The 16,762-nt window shown below is 44.0% G+C and overlaps 1 protein-coding gene across 5 annotated transcripts in view; it reads left to right on the top strand.

The window, feature by feature from the left end:
* adcy3a (adenylate cyclase 3a) overlaps positions 1 to 16,737 on the top strand; it is a 70,431-nt gene extending 53,694 nt beyond the window's left edge. For all 5 annotated transcript variants that reach the window (XM_026184465.2, XM_080308224.1, XM_026184463.2 and 2 more), the window contains 5 exons: positions 1 to 59; positions 3,076 to 3,189; positions 5,439 to 5,565; positions 7,455 to 7,579; positions 11,834 to 16,737. The exon at positions 1 to 59 is cut by the window's left edge and continues 88 nt beyond it. In XM_026184465.2, the coding sequence (XP_026040250.1) occupies positions 1 to 59; positions 3,076 to 3,189; positions 5,439 to 5,565; positions 7,455 to 7,579; positions 11,834 to 12,013 (605 nt within the window). In that variant the 3' untranslated portion in view covers positions 12,014 to 16,737. The remainder of the gene's footprint in view (positions 60 to 3,075; positions 3,190 to 5,438; positions 5,566 to 7,454; positions 7,580 to 11,833) is intronic.
* Positions 16,738 to 16,762: the final 25 nt, after the last annotated feature.

Genomic DNA, 16,762 nt, shown 5'->3' with positions numbered 1-16,762 from the left:
ATAATGGAGGCATCGAATGCTTGCGCTTTCTCAACGAGATCATCTCAGACTTTGACAGTGTAAGGAACCTTTTTTCCTCAGTGTCATACAGGTTTGATTTCTTCAAGAAATCAGATCAGGTCAGTTCTATCTCTACTGCTCTGGGACTTTAGTCTCAGATTATTTCATGACACATAGTTGAAAATACTACTTATTGACCTTATCCTGCCCATCGCTTTATTATGGAAGAGGTTAAAGCCACATGTGGAGCTTTTGGCTTTCATTGGGGTCGTCACAAAACATATTACAGATAGTATTTTAACTATGATATGTATGTGCTGTAATATTTGTAATGCATGCTTTTAGAGCAGGGTCGGCAACCTTTCTGATGATGAGTGCATCTAACATTTCCTCAGAGGTCAGTGTGCCGTATGACTGCATTAGCAATAAATGTAATAACGCTCTATATGAACAGTTACTCACTATATAGAACAACGTTATAGGATTATATTTGTTCACAGATGTTTGCAGCTGTCAGCGAATAGTTATCAGCTATTTAGAAACAAAACACTTTTAATCCATAACAGCAAATGAACTGAACAACAGAAAATACAAATGCTATTTATGGTCTCCTCACAACAATGATAAGAAAAATAAACTGGGCCAATATGGCATGTTTGTTAATACAGAGACACACATGTTACTGTGATCTCTGGTCTCCCAGTCAGAGACACAGGTCTCCCAGTGTCCAGCATTCAGACCTGAGGACTCATGTGAGAGAAAACCTGCTCACACAGACGTGTGGAGCCAAACACTGTCAATAAGGCCTCTGCAATGTTCTGAAGACAGTTAAACCTGTCAGGTAGTGACGTCCAGCAGGTGAACATGCAGCTCCATGAACACGCACAGCTGTGGAGTCCAGCTGCTTCGTAGTTCTGCAAACTTTGACCCCACAGAGTCGAGCTGTTCAGTTTAATCAGCTGCATTTCGATGTGTCGAGCCAGTTAATGCGAGACGAATCCAGCTGCTCATTAAAGCTTCTGGTTTGATCAGAAAAGAAAACATTGGTCCAAACAGCTGAAAGTCCTGAAAACACATCGTGAATTCTGTCTCGAGTCTACAGATGTATCCGTGTATCTCCGCGGTGCTGATGCTGCGCTGAGCCGACAGATGCTGAAGCTTTTGAAGTGTCAGAACGTGAAAATTTCAACATCTCTTGAAAAAACTACCAGCTAACAACGTCCCTGTCACCGCTAGGCTAAGTGATTTTTAGCCAATTACAAGTTGAATCTTGTAGTTGGGGTCGTTAGCTAAGATACCGTCATTAAGAATGTGTCTATGGGACACATTAGTTGTGTTGCAATTTGCGATGTGCACCGCTGGCCCGGCCATTTATTTTTTTTAATGCACCTCTCAGATTAACTCGCTGTGTGTCGTGCCCAGGGCGGGACTGGGACAAAACATCAGCCACTTTGCGCCAGAAAGAGGAAACCAGCGGACGTCACGCTAAACAACAGCAGCACGTTTGATCAGCTGTTGTTAGTAGAAATTAATATTAAATAAATTCTATCAGCTGATGTTTGCTGGAGCCACAGCTGTAAAGCTGCTGGTCATGATATGGTTTGGATATGTGGTGAGAGGGAAACATGAAGATGAAACCAGGAGATGTCCTTACTGAATCATCAGAGCTGAACAGGTGATGGAGAAACAGGTTTACCTTTTAGGTGACATGAATGAGTTGAAGTTATGAACTGTTTCTGAGAGACAAATAACACCAGGATCCTTTTTTAGGTAGCTGACAGCTGGTAACTGTGCAGGGGCGGGTCTAGCAAAGTGTTGCCAGGGGGGCAGGTAGGGCATTAACAGGGAGAGGGGGGCACAAAGAAATACTTTTCTTTCTTAGTCTCATTTAAAATGTTTTGCTTTTATTAAATAATTATCTGAATCTTACAACCAAAGTTTTTATCTGATGTAAAATGTATAGAAATCACACATATACCAACAAGACTGTACATCACTGTCACCACAGCGTTTGTTTTCATTCTTTATGGCTTTTCCTATAATACCTGGTGGGCCGGTCTCTAGAGCTCATATAGAGCAAAGATTAAGTCAGATACAGCAATAATTCCATTTTATTTTAATTCAGTGTCATTTATACAGCACCAAATCACAGCAACAGTCGCCTCAAGGTGCTTTATATAGTAAGGTAGACCCTACAATAATACATACAGACAGAAACCCAACAATCATATGAGCCCCTATGAGGAAGCACTTTGGCGACAGTGGGAAGGAAAAACTCCCTTTTAACAGGAAGAAACCTCCAGCAGAACCAGGCTCAGGGAGGGGCGGGGCCATCTGCTGTGATTGGTTGGGGTGAGAGAAGGGAGACAGGATAAAGACATGCTGTGGAAGAGAGACAGAGGTTAATAACAGATATGATTCAATGCAGAGAGGTCTGTGAACACCCAGTGCATCATGGGAATCCCCCAGCAGCCTACACATATTGCAGCATAACTAATACAGGTGGGGTTGTGGTGGAGGTGGGTTAGAAAGTGGCTTGGAGATGACCGCCAACTTTAACCAAGCCAAATTGGTTTACATAACATGACCTTAAACAAATCAATGTGTATAAATGAGCAGAGAAAGCAGACATTGAAATCAGGAATATATCTCAAATATCTGTGAGCTCGCTGACGCAGTGATTCCAGCTGTGATTCGTGCACTAGAAAGAGTCGTGGATGAAAAAGACACAAGAACCATAAAAGTTTCTGTACATTAGTTTAAATCTGATTTTACTTGAAGTCTCTAATTATGACTTGGATGGTGATCAGACCACATCTACATGTTGTCATTGCAGAAATCGTTTAATTCCCAAACGTTCATGTTTTCTTTCAGCTGTGTGATAGCAGACCCCTGACGGTACAGTAATATTGAAAACGGTTACAAACACCTCGATATGTCCGTTTTGTGGTGAGATGAAGTTGAAATGTAAGTTGCTCAGATGGCCAGGGTGCAGTGCTTTTTAAAAATGGTTGCAGCATGTTTGTCTGTGCTTTCATTGTCAGTAACACAACCTCCCACTTGTCTCCATGTCAGCTGCTGGATGAGCCTCAGTTTCGCTGCATTACAAAAATCAAGACTATTGGCAGCACATACATGGCAGCGTCAGGTGTCACCCCGGACGTCAGCAACGGTTACAACTCCATCAAGGTCAGTGTGGTCACATGACTTCTTCAGCTTCAGTGTGTGTCATGGCTGACAGAGCCAACATAATTGCATCTTAGTGTGAATAGATCTAGATCTGCTGCAGGTTTGGTGCAACTCTCTTTGTGGAAATATTAATTTGATTAAGATGATCTGATTAGGATGCAGGTACAGTTTACTGTAGTGCAGAGGGCACAGCTGAGACAGCCTATAACTCAGTTATTTCCATGGTAACGTAGATTTTTCATAATTTATAGGAATTTATAGGCTGAAGTCTTAATAAACAATCAGTGAAATGTTGCAGATTCTTTAGTTAGTTCAGTTAGTTTGACAACAAATGTAATGATAATCTATCTGATTTACTATGAATATAAAGAAATATTTAAATTGGACAGTTAAGGAAAAAACCACCTCACTCGACAAGGATATAAGACAAATGTAACCTATGTTCTAATTAAGGCTATAATAATGGAAGATTACTAACCGTGCACTGAGCATAATGGAGAGTTAAATTACGTGTTGAGTGCTAATAGATAATAGGTTTGATGTCCTTATTGTGGTGACGACATCCTTAAGTCTAAAATGTGTCCCTCAGGTTTGATGTTGAGGCTTTCGATGCTTTATTGCATTTTCACTTTGGATAAACGAGCTTTGGTCGACACAGTCGTGTTAGAGCACAGGCTGCGTTTGTGTGCTGCTGTGTTTTCCAGTCTAATCTTTCCAGAACAAAGTCGCATGCTGTCGCACACCACAGACCACATGGTTGTCCCGACGCACAAACTAGTGGAGCTTAGTAATGGTAAAAGGACGGGTTCTTCTATAGCGCTCTTCTACTCTCCCGAGTACTCAAAGCGCTCTACACAACTTGCCACATTCACCCATTCACACAAGCACTTTCTTTATGCTTATCTAACTACATTCACACACAGTCATGCTCCGATGGATGTATCGGAGAGCAGCTCTGGGTTACTATCTTGCCTAAGGATACTTGACATGCAGACTGGAGGAGCCAGGGATTGAACCACCAACCTTCCAAGGCGACCTGCTGTACCTCCTGAGCTAGAGCCACAGTCAGTGTCGACATTCTGACTTTTGGCAATGATTTATCAGATCAACAGTTTGGTCATCTTGAAAGAAAAATCGACGTCAGCTTCACCAGAGGTTGGTGTTTGCAGTGGAGACGTCCAGGGATGCATGTAATCTACTGCTTATCTACTGTAACTGATGACACACAGCACTTTACACGCCTCATTCACCCATTCACACTCCAAACTGGGGTCAGTAGCTTTTCCAAGGATATTAGTCATGCAGACTGGAGCAGATGGGCATCAAACCATCATCCTTCTGATAAGCAGGTGACCTGCTCCACCACCTGAGCTACAAAGTTTAAATGAGCTAAGGCTTTGGGTTTTTTTGTGGGCCACATTCTACATATACGTAGAATTTGTGTTCATTTTAGGCATTTTGAGTAGTGAGTCAGTATTTACATCAGGGGTGTCCAACTCCAGGCCTCGAGGGCCGGTGTCCTGCAGGTGTTAGATCTCACCTTGGTTCAACACACCTGAATCACATGATGAGCTCATTGCCAGGCCTCTGGAGAACTTCAGCACATGTCGGGGAGGTCATTCAGCCATTTAGATCAGCTGTGTTGGATCAAGGACACGTCTAAACCCTGCAGGACACCGGCCCGCGAGGCCTGGATTGGACACATTAAACATAAGAACACCATTTTATTTGCACCCGTTGAAATCCTTGTTTTAGGATTCAATGCTCACGTTTAGGCCATTTGGCTGGTCAAATCCGGTCACATTACAATGTGATTTGACCAGTCCCACACAGAGATGTGACCTTTTATTTTCCTGTTGAAAGCCTCGTTTTAAGGTTCGACGGTTTTATTTCCGAGTTTTGGGTGAGAGTGAGGCGCTGACAGAACGAGTTAGTGATAGTTTAATGCTGAGGTGAGAGGCTTATACAAGCATTAATGTTAATATCATTATGAATACAAGCACAACAGAGAATGATGAAAAATTAAAGGCTGAATTTAATAGCCTAAGAAAATGGACTCACGTGACTGAACTGCTTGGTGGTTCAAAGCTCGTCACCAGGAAAAAAGACGCTCACTCCCAGTTATCTGCTTGGTTGTTTTTACACAGAAGAACCCAAATCAATAATCCAGATTTATAATACAGTAAAGAGCTGTTTACAAAGTGAAGCATTTAACCAAGTAAAAAACTGAATTTGCTTTTGCCTGACAGAAGGAAGAGCTGTCGGACACCGAGCGCTGGCAGCACCTGGCAGACCTCGCAGACTTTGCGCTGGCCATGAAGGTTACACTTATGAACATCAACTACCAATCATTCAACAATTTCATGCTGCGCATCGGTACGTCCTAATCTTAAGACGGTTGAAGGGTTGCATGTTAGGTGTGTTGCTGTGCAGGTCCGTCAAAGATATGTTATCTCTCTTATGGTCGGTGGATTCAAACCATGTAGGAACAAAACACAACAAATAGTTAACGTCAGGAGCAAAGCTGAACTTGCAGACTTCATCTTGTACATGTTGTGTTCATGCTGTATAGCATTCATTCACTTAGCATTACCGTAGTTTTAAATGAGTAATTAGCATCTCCAGTGTATTTATTTTTTGTTAAAACGAAGACTATTAGAAACATTACAAAAGGGATTTTGACCCAGAAGGAATCATGTCTAAAACATGAACTGAGTGTTGGCAAAAAAGGAGAAATCACAGCCACCAGTCCCACATGGACATATGACCTTTTATTTTTATCTAAATGTTCTCCAGTGAATTATCAGGGAGCATGCAGACTACCAGAGCATTCTTCTGTTACTCTGCGTCGCAGACAAACTTCATCGTGGGTTTGATCTTTGAGTTGGAATCATCCTGAACTAAAATGAGATCTTTGCTTTTGATTGTGACACTTGAATCAACTTTAAAATATAACTTTGAGTATAACTTTCATACACTATGCCCTGACCGGGGAGAGACCTGGTCTGTTAGAAAACGTTTACTTCTGATTGTAAATAAGACAGACAGTGAGCAGCATGTCAGGGAGGCTGAGGTTGTGGTGGAGAGGACGTTTTGACTCGTCTTATAGAGTCTCAAGTGTCATGGAACATGAAAGATTCAATAAGCAGCCTCGAAAACATTAGATGGAAAACTACATTTATATCATGTTGTAAAATTGTAACAAAATGCAGCATAACTAAGGGAGGATTCAGGGTCACCTGGTCCAGCCCTAACTATATGCTTTAGCAAAAAGGAAAGTTTGAAGCCTAATCTTGAAAGTAGAGATAGTGTCTGTCTCCTGAATCCAAACTGGAAGCTGGTTCCACAGAAGAGGGGCCTGAAAACTGAAGGCTCTGCCTCCCATTCTACTTTTAAATACTCTAGGAACAACAAGTAGGCCTGCAGAGCGAGAGCGAAGTGCTCTAATAGGGTGATATGGTACTACAAGGTCATTAAGATAAGATGGGGCCTGATTATTTAAGACCTTGTATGTGAGGAGCAGGACTTTGAATCCTGGATTTAACAGGAAGCCAAAACAGGAGAAATCTGCTCTCTCTTTCTAGTCCCTGTCAGGACTCTTGCTGCAGCATTTTGGATCAGCTGAAGGCTTTTCAGGGAGTTTTTAGGACATCCTGATAATAATGAATTACAACGAAGATGTTTTTCTAAAATTGCTGTAACTAAGTTTAAGGTTATAATTCCTCCACTGTTATCTTATTCAATGCCATGTGTCCACACAGTGCAGAGCAGCTACAGGACCTAACCTCTACTTCCACAGAGTCCCATTTTCTTGTTAATAGTGTTACATCCTCGCTGTACATGTCACTCTTCTGGGGAACCAGCTTCCAGTTTGGATATGGGAGACATATCGCCTCTATACTTTAAAATGTAAGCTCAAAACTTTCTTTTTTGATGAAGCTTATTCTTGGCCCTCCCTTAGTTATGCTGCCCGTGGCTGCTGGGGGCATAATACACTCTGTGTGTCTTTGTCCTGTCCTGCTGCCTTCATCCCTGAGCCACGGTCTACTGGAGGGTTTTAAAAGAGGGTTTCTTCTTCCAGTTGTCACCACATGTTTGGTCATATGAGGGTGTCTGATTGGGGTTTTCTTGTTATTATTGCCGAGTGTTTACCGTACATAAAAGTGCTTTGAGGCAACTTTTCTTGTGATTTGCCGCTAAATAAACAGACTGAAGTGAATTAAAATGAAAGTCAACACGTTGCATATTTCAACACTCTCTTTTAGGTCTAAATAAGGGAGGGGTGCTAGCTGGAGTGATTGGTGCTCGCAAACCCCACTTTGACATCTGGGGCAACACTGTCAACGTGGCAAGCCGCATGGAGTCCACAGGTGTGATGGGCAACATCCAGGTACTGCTTCACTTCAGACTTCTGCTTTATCTTATTCAAATAACCTCCAAAGAGATTATTGTAGAGAGGAGGTCAGATAAATAGTGTAAAGTTTCTTTTAAGCAGTTTTAAGATCACAGCAAAAAGTATCTGTTGTGCTATGAGGAAGACTTCCCATCTGGCATCTGAGGCAGAGTAATCAGCTCAGCCGCTGGTTGTATACAGATGTGATCTAGCACTATACCGTTCTTCCCAGGAAACATCTTTCTGATTCCTCCACCAGCGACATGACCCTGGGCAACTGAGGGGGCACGATTATGACAGCTTGGCCTATGGCACGGTCGTGTGTTGAGACTTCTGTTTGGCCTGGATGCTTTAATCTTCCACTGGTGATGATGTTACCTTGTCCAGAAACCACCTGCAGCAGTGAGGCGTCCTGCTGCCCCACGAGCAGCAGAGTTGATGTAATGGATCAGCAGTATCCAATGATGCGCAGCCAAGAGGTTTCACATTAAGGATCCCTTCTACCGCCATGCGGTGACTTAGGAACAATGTGATCCTCAGGATGATTGGAGCGCAGACTTACCTTATTTCCCTCTCACAGGTTCATCAGAAATGTGTGTGGTGGATTAGTATGGAAGGTAATCTTCTGATTTACAAGATGCACCTGAAGAATGGGCTATATGGTGGAGAAAGCCTCCTGCAGCTCTCGAGACCTGCCTCAGAAATTGGATCTATGATTTGAATATACATTGAATGGTGTTCTCGACAGGAGACACAAGGCCAGGAGGAAAGCGTCTGAGCACAGAGTCAACAGCAAATCAAGGTGTGCAGATCTGATGATTAGGCACTTAAAGATTATCCCTCTGAGGCGCTCATGTCAAGCAGTCAGCTCCAGTTGGACAGAATACAGGTTTGTGGACGTGGAGTCTCTCTGTGAGCAGATCAGCCATTGCAGCGAGGACAGGTGTGTTGGTTGGGAGGGCCAGTGCTCTGAGGTTTGTTGCTATAACATGGGGGCCCAGCAGCAGGCTGGTGAAAGATCATGAAGCTGCTTCCCCCTTGTGATGCCGTTATCCAGGTTTTCCACTGGTATGATATATTTCCACGGGGGAGAACTGGTGAGCTCCTGGATTTCAGCACAAATGGAAGACCTTTTAACAGGACTCAGACCACAACTAACCCAGCGCAGTAGTGGATTCAGTCCATGGTGCTTTGCAGCGGTAGAGCAAGCTGAGTTTGCAGAGTAGTCTGAACAGCTCTGAGCTCCAAACGAAGCATGAACCATTTCTTCTGAGGAGCTACCTGGGATCTGGCCGTCAGGAAAGTGCCAGTTGTGGCAATCCGTGTCCTTGTGTAAGCTACAGCCACAGCTGCTGTGGTGCACATGATGGTGTGGAATGTACCGAATCCAGTCGAACCATTCCCCCTCCTCTGGAGTCAACTTCACCACAGATTTCTCCAGTTTGTGGAGCTCCTGGTTGTACGTCTGTGACCTTCTGGAGTCCTTCCATAATCACAGCTCACTGGCTATTGATCCACGACAGCTTCTTGAGGTGCTTTCAGCTGAGGTGGCATATTTCTGAAAGGGAGGATGTCAAGCTGCCACAGCCTTTCCACGTTTTTGTAAAGCTATGTTGTCTGTGTGAGTAAGGCTGAGTGTAACCATCTATCAGCTTACTGTCGTAGACTACTGTGGGTTGCTGCAGTGCCAAACCCAGCTTGGTGCAGACTGCTTCTGGCCCTCCAGGCCACAGATCACTGGTCAAACACGAATGATAAGGTGAGGGTGATCTGATCCGATCATAGGTCTCACCCAGCTGAGACCTTTAAGGGGAAGTCGTAGGTGGTTCTTCTCAGTTGTTTCCACTGGGCAGGATTGTTTAGCTAGGGCTAGTTGTTGTGCTGTGAATGACTTCGATATTTAATGCCGCACCTTTGGCTTTGCTTTGGTGAACATATCCAGTGATATCCTCCATTCAGCTGTAGGACTTACTGTCGCGATGGTTTATTGGGCCACAGCCTTGTCTGTCTGGGCAGGGCAAGGAACTTCATGGGAGCAGACAATTTTCTCTCCAACCTGTCGTCCAGCATTGCAGAGGTCTGCATCTATGATGAGCGTGATGGTCAGCATAGATGACACTGGATCCAGCATTCATGGTAAGAATATTAGGGTTTTGTTCTTTAGCCTTGGCAAGGCAGGTAGTGCAAGGAGGCGTTGCTCACCACAGGTGCTGCTGGGTTTCTTGAGCATGCAGCAACATGTTTACGTCACATCTCCAACATCTCCAGTCCACCACAGTGGCCACGTCTAGCCTGGAGAAATCCTTGGATCCTCTCAAGTAATGCTCCTCACAATAGGGATCGAAACACTCTCTCTTCTTCTGTGACACGAGCCTTAGAAGATGGATGGGCCACAGCAAGTGGTCTTGTGGTAGTGGCTAATAAACTACCGTATTTCCCGGACTACAGAGCGCACCTGAAAATTAGCCGCACAAGCTAAAATCAGGGGAAAATCCTGTTTTGTACATACATTAGCCGCACCTGACTAAAAGCCGCAGGTGTTTCAATGTTGACTTATCATATGTAAGAGAATATGCACAAAGGGAATTGTCAGGAAAGAGACGGCTGTTTGGAAACATCACTTTTATTAATATTTTGAAAAACAAGTTATGGGTACATATTTGCATAACTTTTTAGGGTATATGTACAAGTAGCGGTAATTACAGGTATGAAACATATACTGTGCTTCATAAATGAGTAACAAATGTAGTACATAACAATAACCTACAGCACACCAGAAAAATAGATCCGGCCTACCTTTTAGGCTCAGGTGCAGCGACACGGCTTTAACAAGAAGAAAAGTCAGTCATTCACCATCTTTCTCTTCTTCCTGCCACTGAAACCACCAAAGTCCTCTTCTCCGGTGTCGGAGACAAACAGGCTCAGGATGGCTTCGTCATCCACCCTCCCGCTGAACGAGTAGTGCTGCTTTGAAGTTTGTATTTCGCGCTACTTGTACGGCACTATGTTGCCTGGCGGATGGACATGTGACCAACATACCACTCTTGAACCCCGATACTGTGTGTCTGATCACATGCCCTTCCGCCAGGCAACGTAGTGCCGTACAACAGCGGAACAAACAAAACAAATCCTCTTACGATATGACAAAAATCATGGACAATCCATAGAAAAGAAGCACCTGACTAAAAGCCGCAGGGTTCAAAGCTTGTGCAAAAAGTAGCGGCTTATAGCCCGACAATTACGGTACCTGTGTTCTTGGTTTGACAGTGCCTACTGACTTTCCTCTCCAGTGATGTAAGTGCAAATAGCCTTGGTTGGGGCAGTATTCCCAAAGTTATGGGGTGGCTGTTGCTCAGGAGGTAGAGCGGGTCATCTACTAATCGGAAGGTTGGTAGTTCAATCCCTGGCTGCTCCAGTCTGCATTCCATATACCCTTGGACAAGATAGTAACCCGAAGTTTCTCTACAATGCATCCATCGGAGTCTGAATGTGTGAATGTTAGATAGAAAGCACTTATGTAAAAAACCATTTACAAGTTTGGTAAGTAGTCGGTCTGCATGGGATCCACAGTGGAGTTACCTCTCTGCTACTCCGTTGACAGTAGTTAGCATCCCCACAGGACAGACCCGCTTCAAAAGCTTGAGAGTCCCCTGCCTTTATGGGTGGTGTGCACAGGACGGCACTGAGTTCGCTTGTACTCCTGTCCGAGAGCCCTCAGCACACTGATATATGCAGTTGGGTCACAAATGTATCGTTTAGCACACTTGATAACTTCAGGTGAGCTAATAAGATCTTGTAATCCTCGGACAAATGCTTATGAGGACCAAGAACATCACTCAGTCCTTCCTGTAGCAGGGCTAAGCTGCTCTCCTTCCCAGAGCTGAAACCAGTAAGATACGTCTAACATGCTGGGTTAGAAACTCTAATGACCAGCTGCTGGTGGCACAGGCTTAATGAATCATGATATGGTCTACTGGGCAAAAGAGGGGGGTGGTCTGGTTGAAGTGTTCCAGGTAGCCCACATACCTGTGCTGGCTGCAATAACTCTGGGTACAAGAGCTGGAGCAGGTCTGGATGCAGGTGTAAGAAGATAGTCCGGATGTGGTGACGCAACTCTGGCGACAGATGCCGATGCATCCATATCTGTGACCAAACATAACCAGTGGAGCTTTTGAATGTGCAGCTTTGAATTGTGTCCCCAACTGTACAAAGCAATGAGACATACTTTTGTACTCTGTGTGTTTCCCTCAGGTAGTGGAGGACTGCTACAACATCCTGAAGGAGTATGGCTTCCGCTTCGTGAGGAGAGGGCCCATCTTTGTGAAGGGGAAAGGAGAGCTGCTCACTTATTTTCTGAAGGGAAGAGACAAACAAGGCTCATTTATCAACGGCTCCTCTGTCACTCTGCCACATCAGGTGGTGGATAGTTGAGGACTTATCTGTCTGTCACACACTCACGCACTCATCGGTCATAGGCTGTGTGAAGAGTCGTGCAGGGGAAAGAAGTGAATTGATTTAAAGGGAAACCTGAAACTATAACTGAACCGAAGCCTAATTCATTTACAAACTTCATAAACATGAACTGGTGTATTCTCTGTCTGTACAGAAAGATGTACAGATGCCAGAAGAGTCTGTATTTGATTTTGAAGATGATTTCAGTTTAGCAGTATATATTTAAATCAAGATGTTCGAATAAATTGAGAAGATTAGAAGCTGAGGGCACCAAACAGATAGGAGATTAAAGGGAAACCTGATTCTTTGACTGTGACACTGAGGGGACTGATCGATGATGCTGTCAAGGTTTGAAGTTCTTACTTCTTAAATAAGGAGTTACATGGAAATTCATAATATTGGGTTAAACAGGTTAAACAGAACTCTTGCTTTGGACGGATACTGCAGAACAAATTATTCATCATTTGGAAGTTTTTTTCTTTTTGTCCTCGTGTCACCCTTCCTGAAACCATAGGCACAGAAACATTTACCAAAAGGAGACTTTAGTGTAATGAAACACCCAGTAACACACCACACGGGTCAAATCTGTGCAGATTTGTTTTATAAACCACTCCGTTTGATGACAAATGCACTTGTAGCTTAAAATGAATCCAGGTACTGAATATACAGATAGTAAAGTATTACAGTGTTACCTCAGACACACAGCTAATACTACTGACGTGATTTCTCTGCATCCTTAGATTTGACAGCAAGAGTTCAAACTGGCCCATTAACTTCCTGGGTGGCTGTAGCTCAGGAGGTAGAGCAGGTCCTCTACTAATCACGAGGTTCACCGTTTGCTCCCTGCCTGCTGTAATCTTCATTGGGCAAGATACTAACCCCAAATTGCTCTCCAGTGCATCCATTGGCATGTGAACATTAAATAAAAAGCACATAAGCATAAAAAACGTGCTGGAGCACGAGGTATAAAACGAGTCCCTTTACCATCCTGCACAGCTTTCACTCCTGGATCAGGCCATGAAGCTCTCCCTGCTGCTACCTTCTGTTGAATCATAGTTTCTTTGTTTCCTCATTTAGAAACATCAGGACCTGTCTCTGCTTCAGCACTTAAACCGATGCATTTAAGAAGCACTCCCCTTTAGCAAACCATGGTATGTGTAAATGTTCGACATGTGCAAAGGAAGTGTTGCTTTTGTTACAGCAGAGATTGTTAGCTTTGGCTGGTACAGTCCAAGCAAACTTTTAAACATTTCTCTCTCTGTCTCTCACACTAATCTCTCCTCTGGAGCAATAAAAATGTATTTTAGGCATAAACTTTAATTTTACTGCAGGAGGTGAGTGAGTAAGATAGATCATTAACTCAATTCAATTTTATTTACACAGCGCCAAATCACAACAACAGTCACCTCAAGGTGCTTTATACTGTACAGTAGACCCTACAATAATACATACAGAGAAAAACCCAACAATCATATGACCCCCTATGAGCAGCACTTTGGTGACAGTGGGAAGGAAAAACTCCCTTTTAACAGGAAGAAACCTCCAGCAGAACCAGGCTCAGGGAGGGGCGGGGCCTGCTGCGATTGGTTGGGGTGAGAGAAGGAGGACAGGATAAAGACATGCTGTGGAAGAGAGACAGAGGTTAATAACAGATATGATGCAGTGCAGAGAGGTCTGTTAACACAAGAACTTGTATATAAGGAGCAGGCTTTTGAATTCAGTTCTGGATTTAACAGGAAGTCCATGAAGGAGAAATCTGCTCTCCTTCTCAGCACAGACGAGACACACAGTGGCCACAGCCTGATCATCCGACTGCATTCGATTAGACTTGATCTGTGACTGTTACTGGGTCGGACGTGGTAGCGCAGTAGTGACATGAGGCAGATGCTGTGTGACTGATGGAAAAGAGTGCATGCTTGAAGGAAGCGCTTGACTTAAGCAAAACATTTTAAATAAATGATCCTAATTGTAAAGACAGGCGGGAGACAACAACATGTGGACTGGTTGGGAATAAACCAGACACTGAGACTGTGGATCATCAGAGTAGCATAGGCTCAGTGTCTTTTTGCCCAACAGCAGATTGACCAAATCTTTGGCTTCTGTAACCAGATTAGTTCTTTGAATTCAGCATTTCAGTATGAGAAACACACTGATGGGCTACATCTCTTTCATAAATGTATCTGATTTTTTTCAAAACAATGGAGATTTCTCTCTTGTGCGCTCACAATCCTCTTTAGTAACTAAGCACCATGTCCTCATCACATGGACACACGGTGGGTTTGCACAGCGTGTATGTTGGAGTTCATCCTCAGTTACTAAAAGCCTGACAGCCTTCACCGGTCCTGCCTCTGAGGAGGATTCAACCAGTGAGGGACAACGGTGTGATCATACAGACTCGTTTGCTGCTCGTCTGCTGTGGTGGAAGAAGCGTGTGCAGCATCGAATGTATGTTTTTTCCTCGATTCTGAAATGGGACACATCTCCCAGCTCTCCTTAGCCGCACCGCTCCACTGGCTTCTGTGTCTTGAAGCTGTGTCAGATGGATAGCAGAGGTGTTTTTGAAGTGGGCGGACAAGCTGTGGATAAGTGCACACGACAGCTGGGACATGTTAAAATGGCAGAATTCATTTTTGCAGTAGAAGCGAGCTTCTCCTGTTTGTTTCCCTCCACTGTCAACGTCTGTCTTCAGTTTGTTTTGGTAGTTCTGCTGATACGATTTCTTGGTCTCACTGGTTCCAAAAAACCTGTTGACATGAAAACTGGCCCCTAACCCTAACAGCTCCATTTTCAGACTTGTCATGCGTTTGTGTCAGTGCACCAGTCCTGCTCTCTTCTTGTGAAGATACCTCCACTTGGGGCAGCCACTGGCTCCCAAACCAGAGCGGCCATCCCAGTACAAGCTGGAGGTCATATCTTGATGAAACCAACAGAACTGCATCATCTGGGAAAAGCAGAGACGAGACAAACCCCCCCCCAGCCTCACCCCGAGGTTTGCCTACCCAACAGACTCTTCTCTTCAGCACCTTTGCACCCCTCACTGTCGCTGGCCACGTCCCTACTGATGATGCACAACGAGACAGCGAGTCCCAATGTGTAGCACTTTCCCCGCCCTGCCCCACGACTCCAAACAGCATAGTTATTCTGAACAGCTGTTTGGGGTGTAACTACTAATAGCCAGAACCTGTTTCCCCGTCCGATGGAGCACTGAGGAAAACTCTGATCTACAGGCTTCATGCTTCTCTCACCCCAACCGGTCGCAGCAGATGGCCCCGCCCCTCCCTGAGCCTGGTTCTGCCGGAGGTTTCTTCCTGTTAAAAGGGAGTTTTTCCTTCCCACTGTCGCCAAAGTGCTGCTCATAGGGGGTCATATGATTGTTGGGTTTTTCTCTGTATCTATGAAGCGCCTTGAGGCGACTTATGTTGTGATTTGGCGCTATATAAATAGAATTGAATTGAATTGAATTGGGGACACAAGTAAACCTCACCTGTCCATTTCTTCTTCATGAAACTGGTCCCACAACCTGAGCTGTACACGTATCTCTCACCCTCACACGCTCTGGGTCCTTCCCAGCAAACAGATGACATTCAGCATCACCTGAAGCCAGTTTAAGCAGCCAGTGATTGGATCACCATGATCTCTGTCCCCAGTGAACCAACAGACGTATCCAGGAGAGAAAATGGGACAAGCAGTGAGATCTGCCCTTCCTGTACTTGTGCCCATAGTTATGTGTGCTGTCATTAGCTTTATTATTATAGCTTCAGTTTAGGTTCAGTCTCCTGATGAGATGTTTTAGCTTGTCCAGAGAAACATGATTGCACTGTAGCTCAGTGAATGCAAATCTTAGTTAAGCTGGTATTGTACTGCAACTGAGTGAAGTAAGAGGCCGGGTGAGAAGCAACATCAGCTGACCAAGTCTCATAGTCACTGAATCAGCTGCTCCCTGAATCCACCTGCACAGCAGGACAGGTGACACGAGTTCTTTGACATTTCAGAGCCAGTTTTGGACGGTGTTTTAGGAAGTAGGAAGCAACAACTCTGTATGAGTGCGACGTACACGATGGCCTTGACATAACAGCAGCAGTCACTGCTCTTTCCTCTGTTTATTGTTACTGTCTGTAAAAAGGGAGGAAAGTGCAATAGTCTGTTCTTCTGCACACCAGATGCTCTTCATTCCTTCCCCTTTAATTCACATTTTCATAATGTGATCTTTTTTCTTTGTAAAAACGAAGAGGACAGGATGTATTCTTGTATATAGAGTTTACACAGTGTTTACTGGTTAAATGTATTTATTGGAAATGACAGGGATGCTTTTTTCCTCCACACATGTGAAAGTGCCAATGATGAAACGATGGCTTTAGGTTTGAATGCCGTAACATGGACTAAGGCTGTTTTCTGAATTTTATTTTTAAGAATCTCAGGATTGGGAACAAACTAGCACTTTCAACAATGTATGAGCTCAGACATGAATCCATGTTTTAGGTGCAACTGTGTGGGTTTTTTCTAAGCTGAACACAAACACACTCCGGCTGTTGGTGTTAGAAGTAAAGAACAAGCTGTGGTTCTTGTTACTGCGCTGATTTTGATCCTTTTTCACGCCTTCCCAATCTTTTGTTTTGGTTTGTTAAATCCTTTCTTATTTAATGTGCCCTCTCTCCTTTGAGTTGTTGGTTATCACTTACTGATTAAAGAATTATACTGATAAATCTCAGTGTCGTGATTACTGCACAG

Source organism: Astatotilapia calliptera, chromosome 11, assembly GCF_964374335.1.
Source record: "Astatotilapia calliptera chromosome 11, fAstCal68.1, whole genome shotgun sequence".
Classification (NCBI taxonomy): domain Eukaryota; kingdom Metazoa; phylum Chordata; class Actinopteri; order Cichliformes; family Cichlidae; genus Astatotilapia; species Astatotilapia calliptera.
This window is presented reverse-complemented; position numbering and strand designations above follow the sequence as displayed.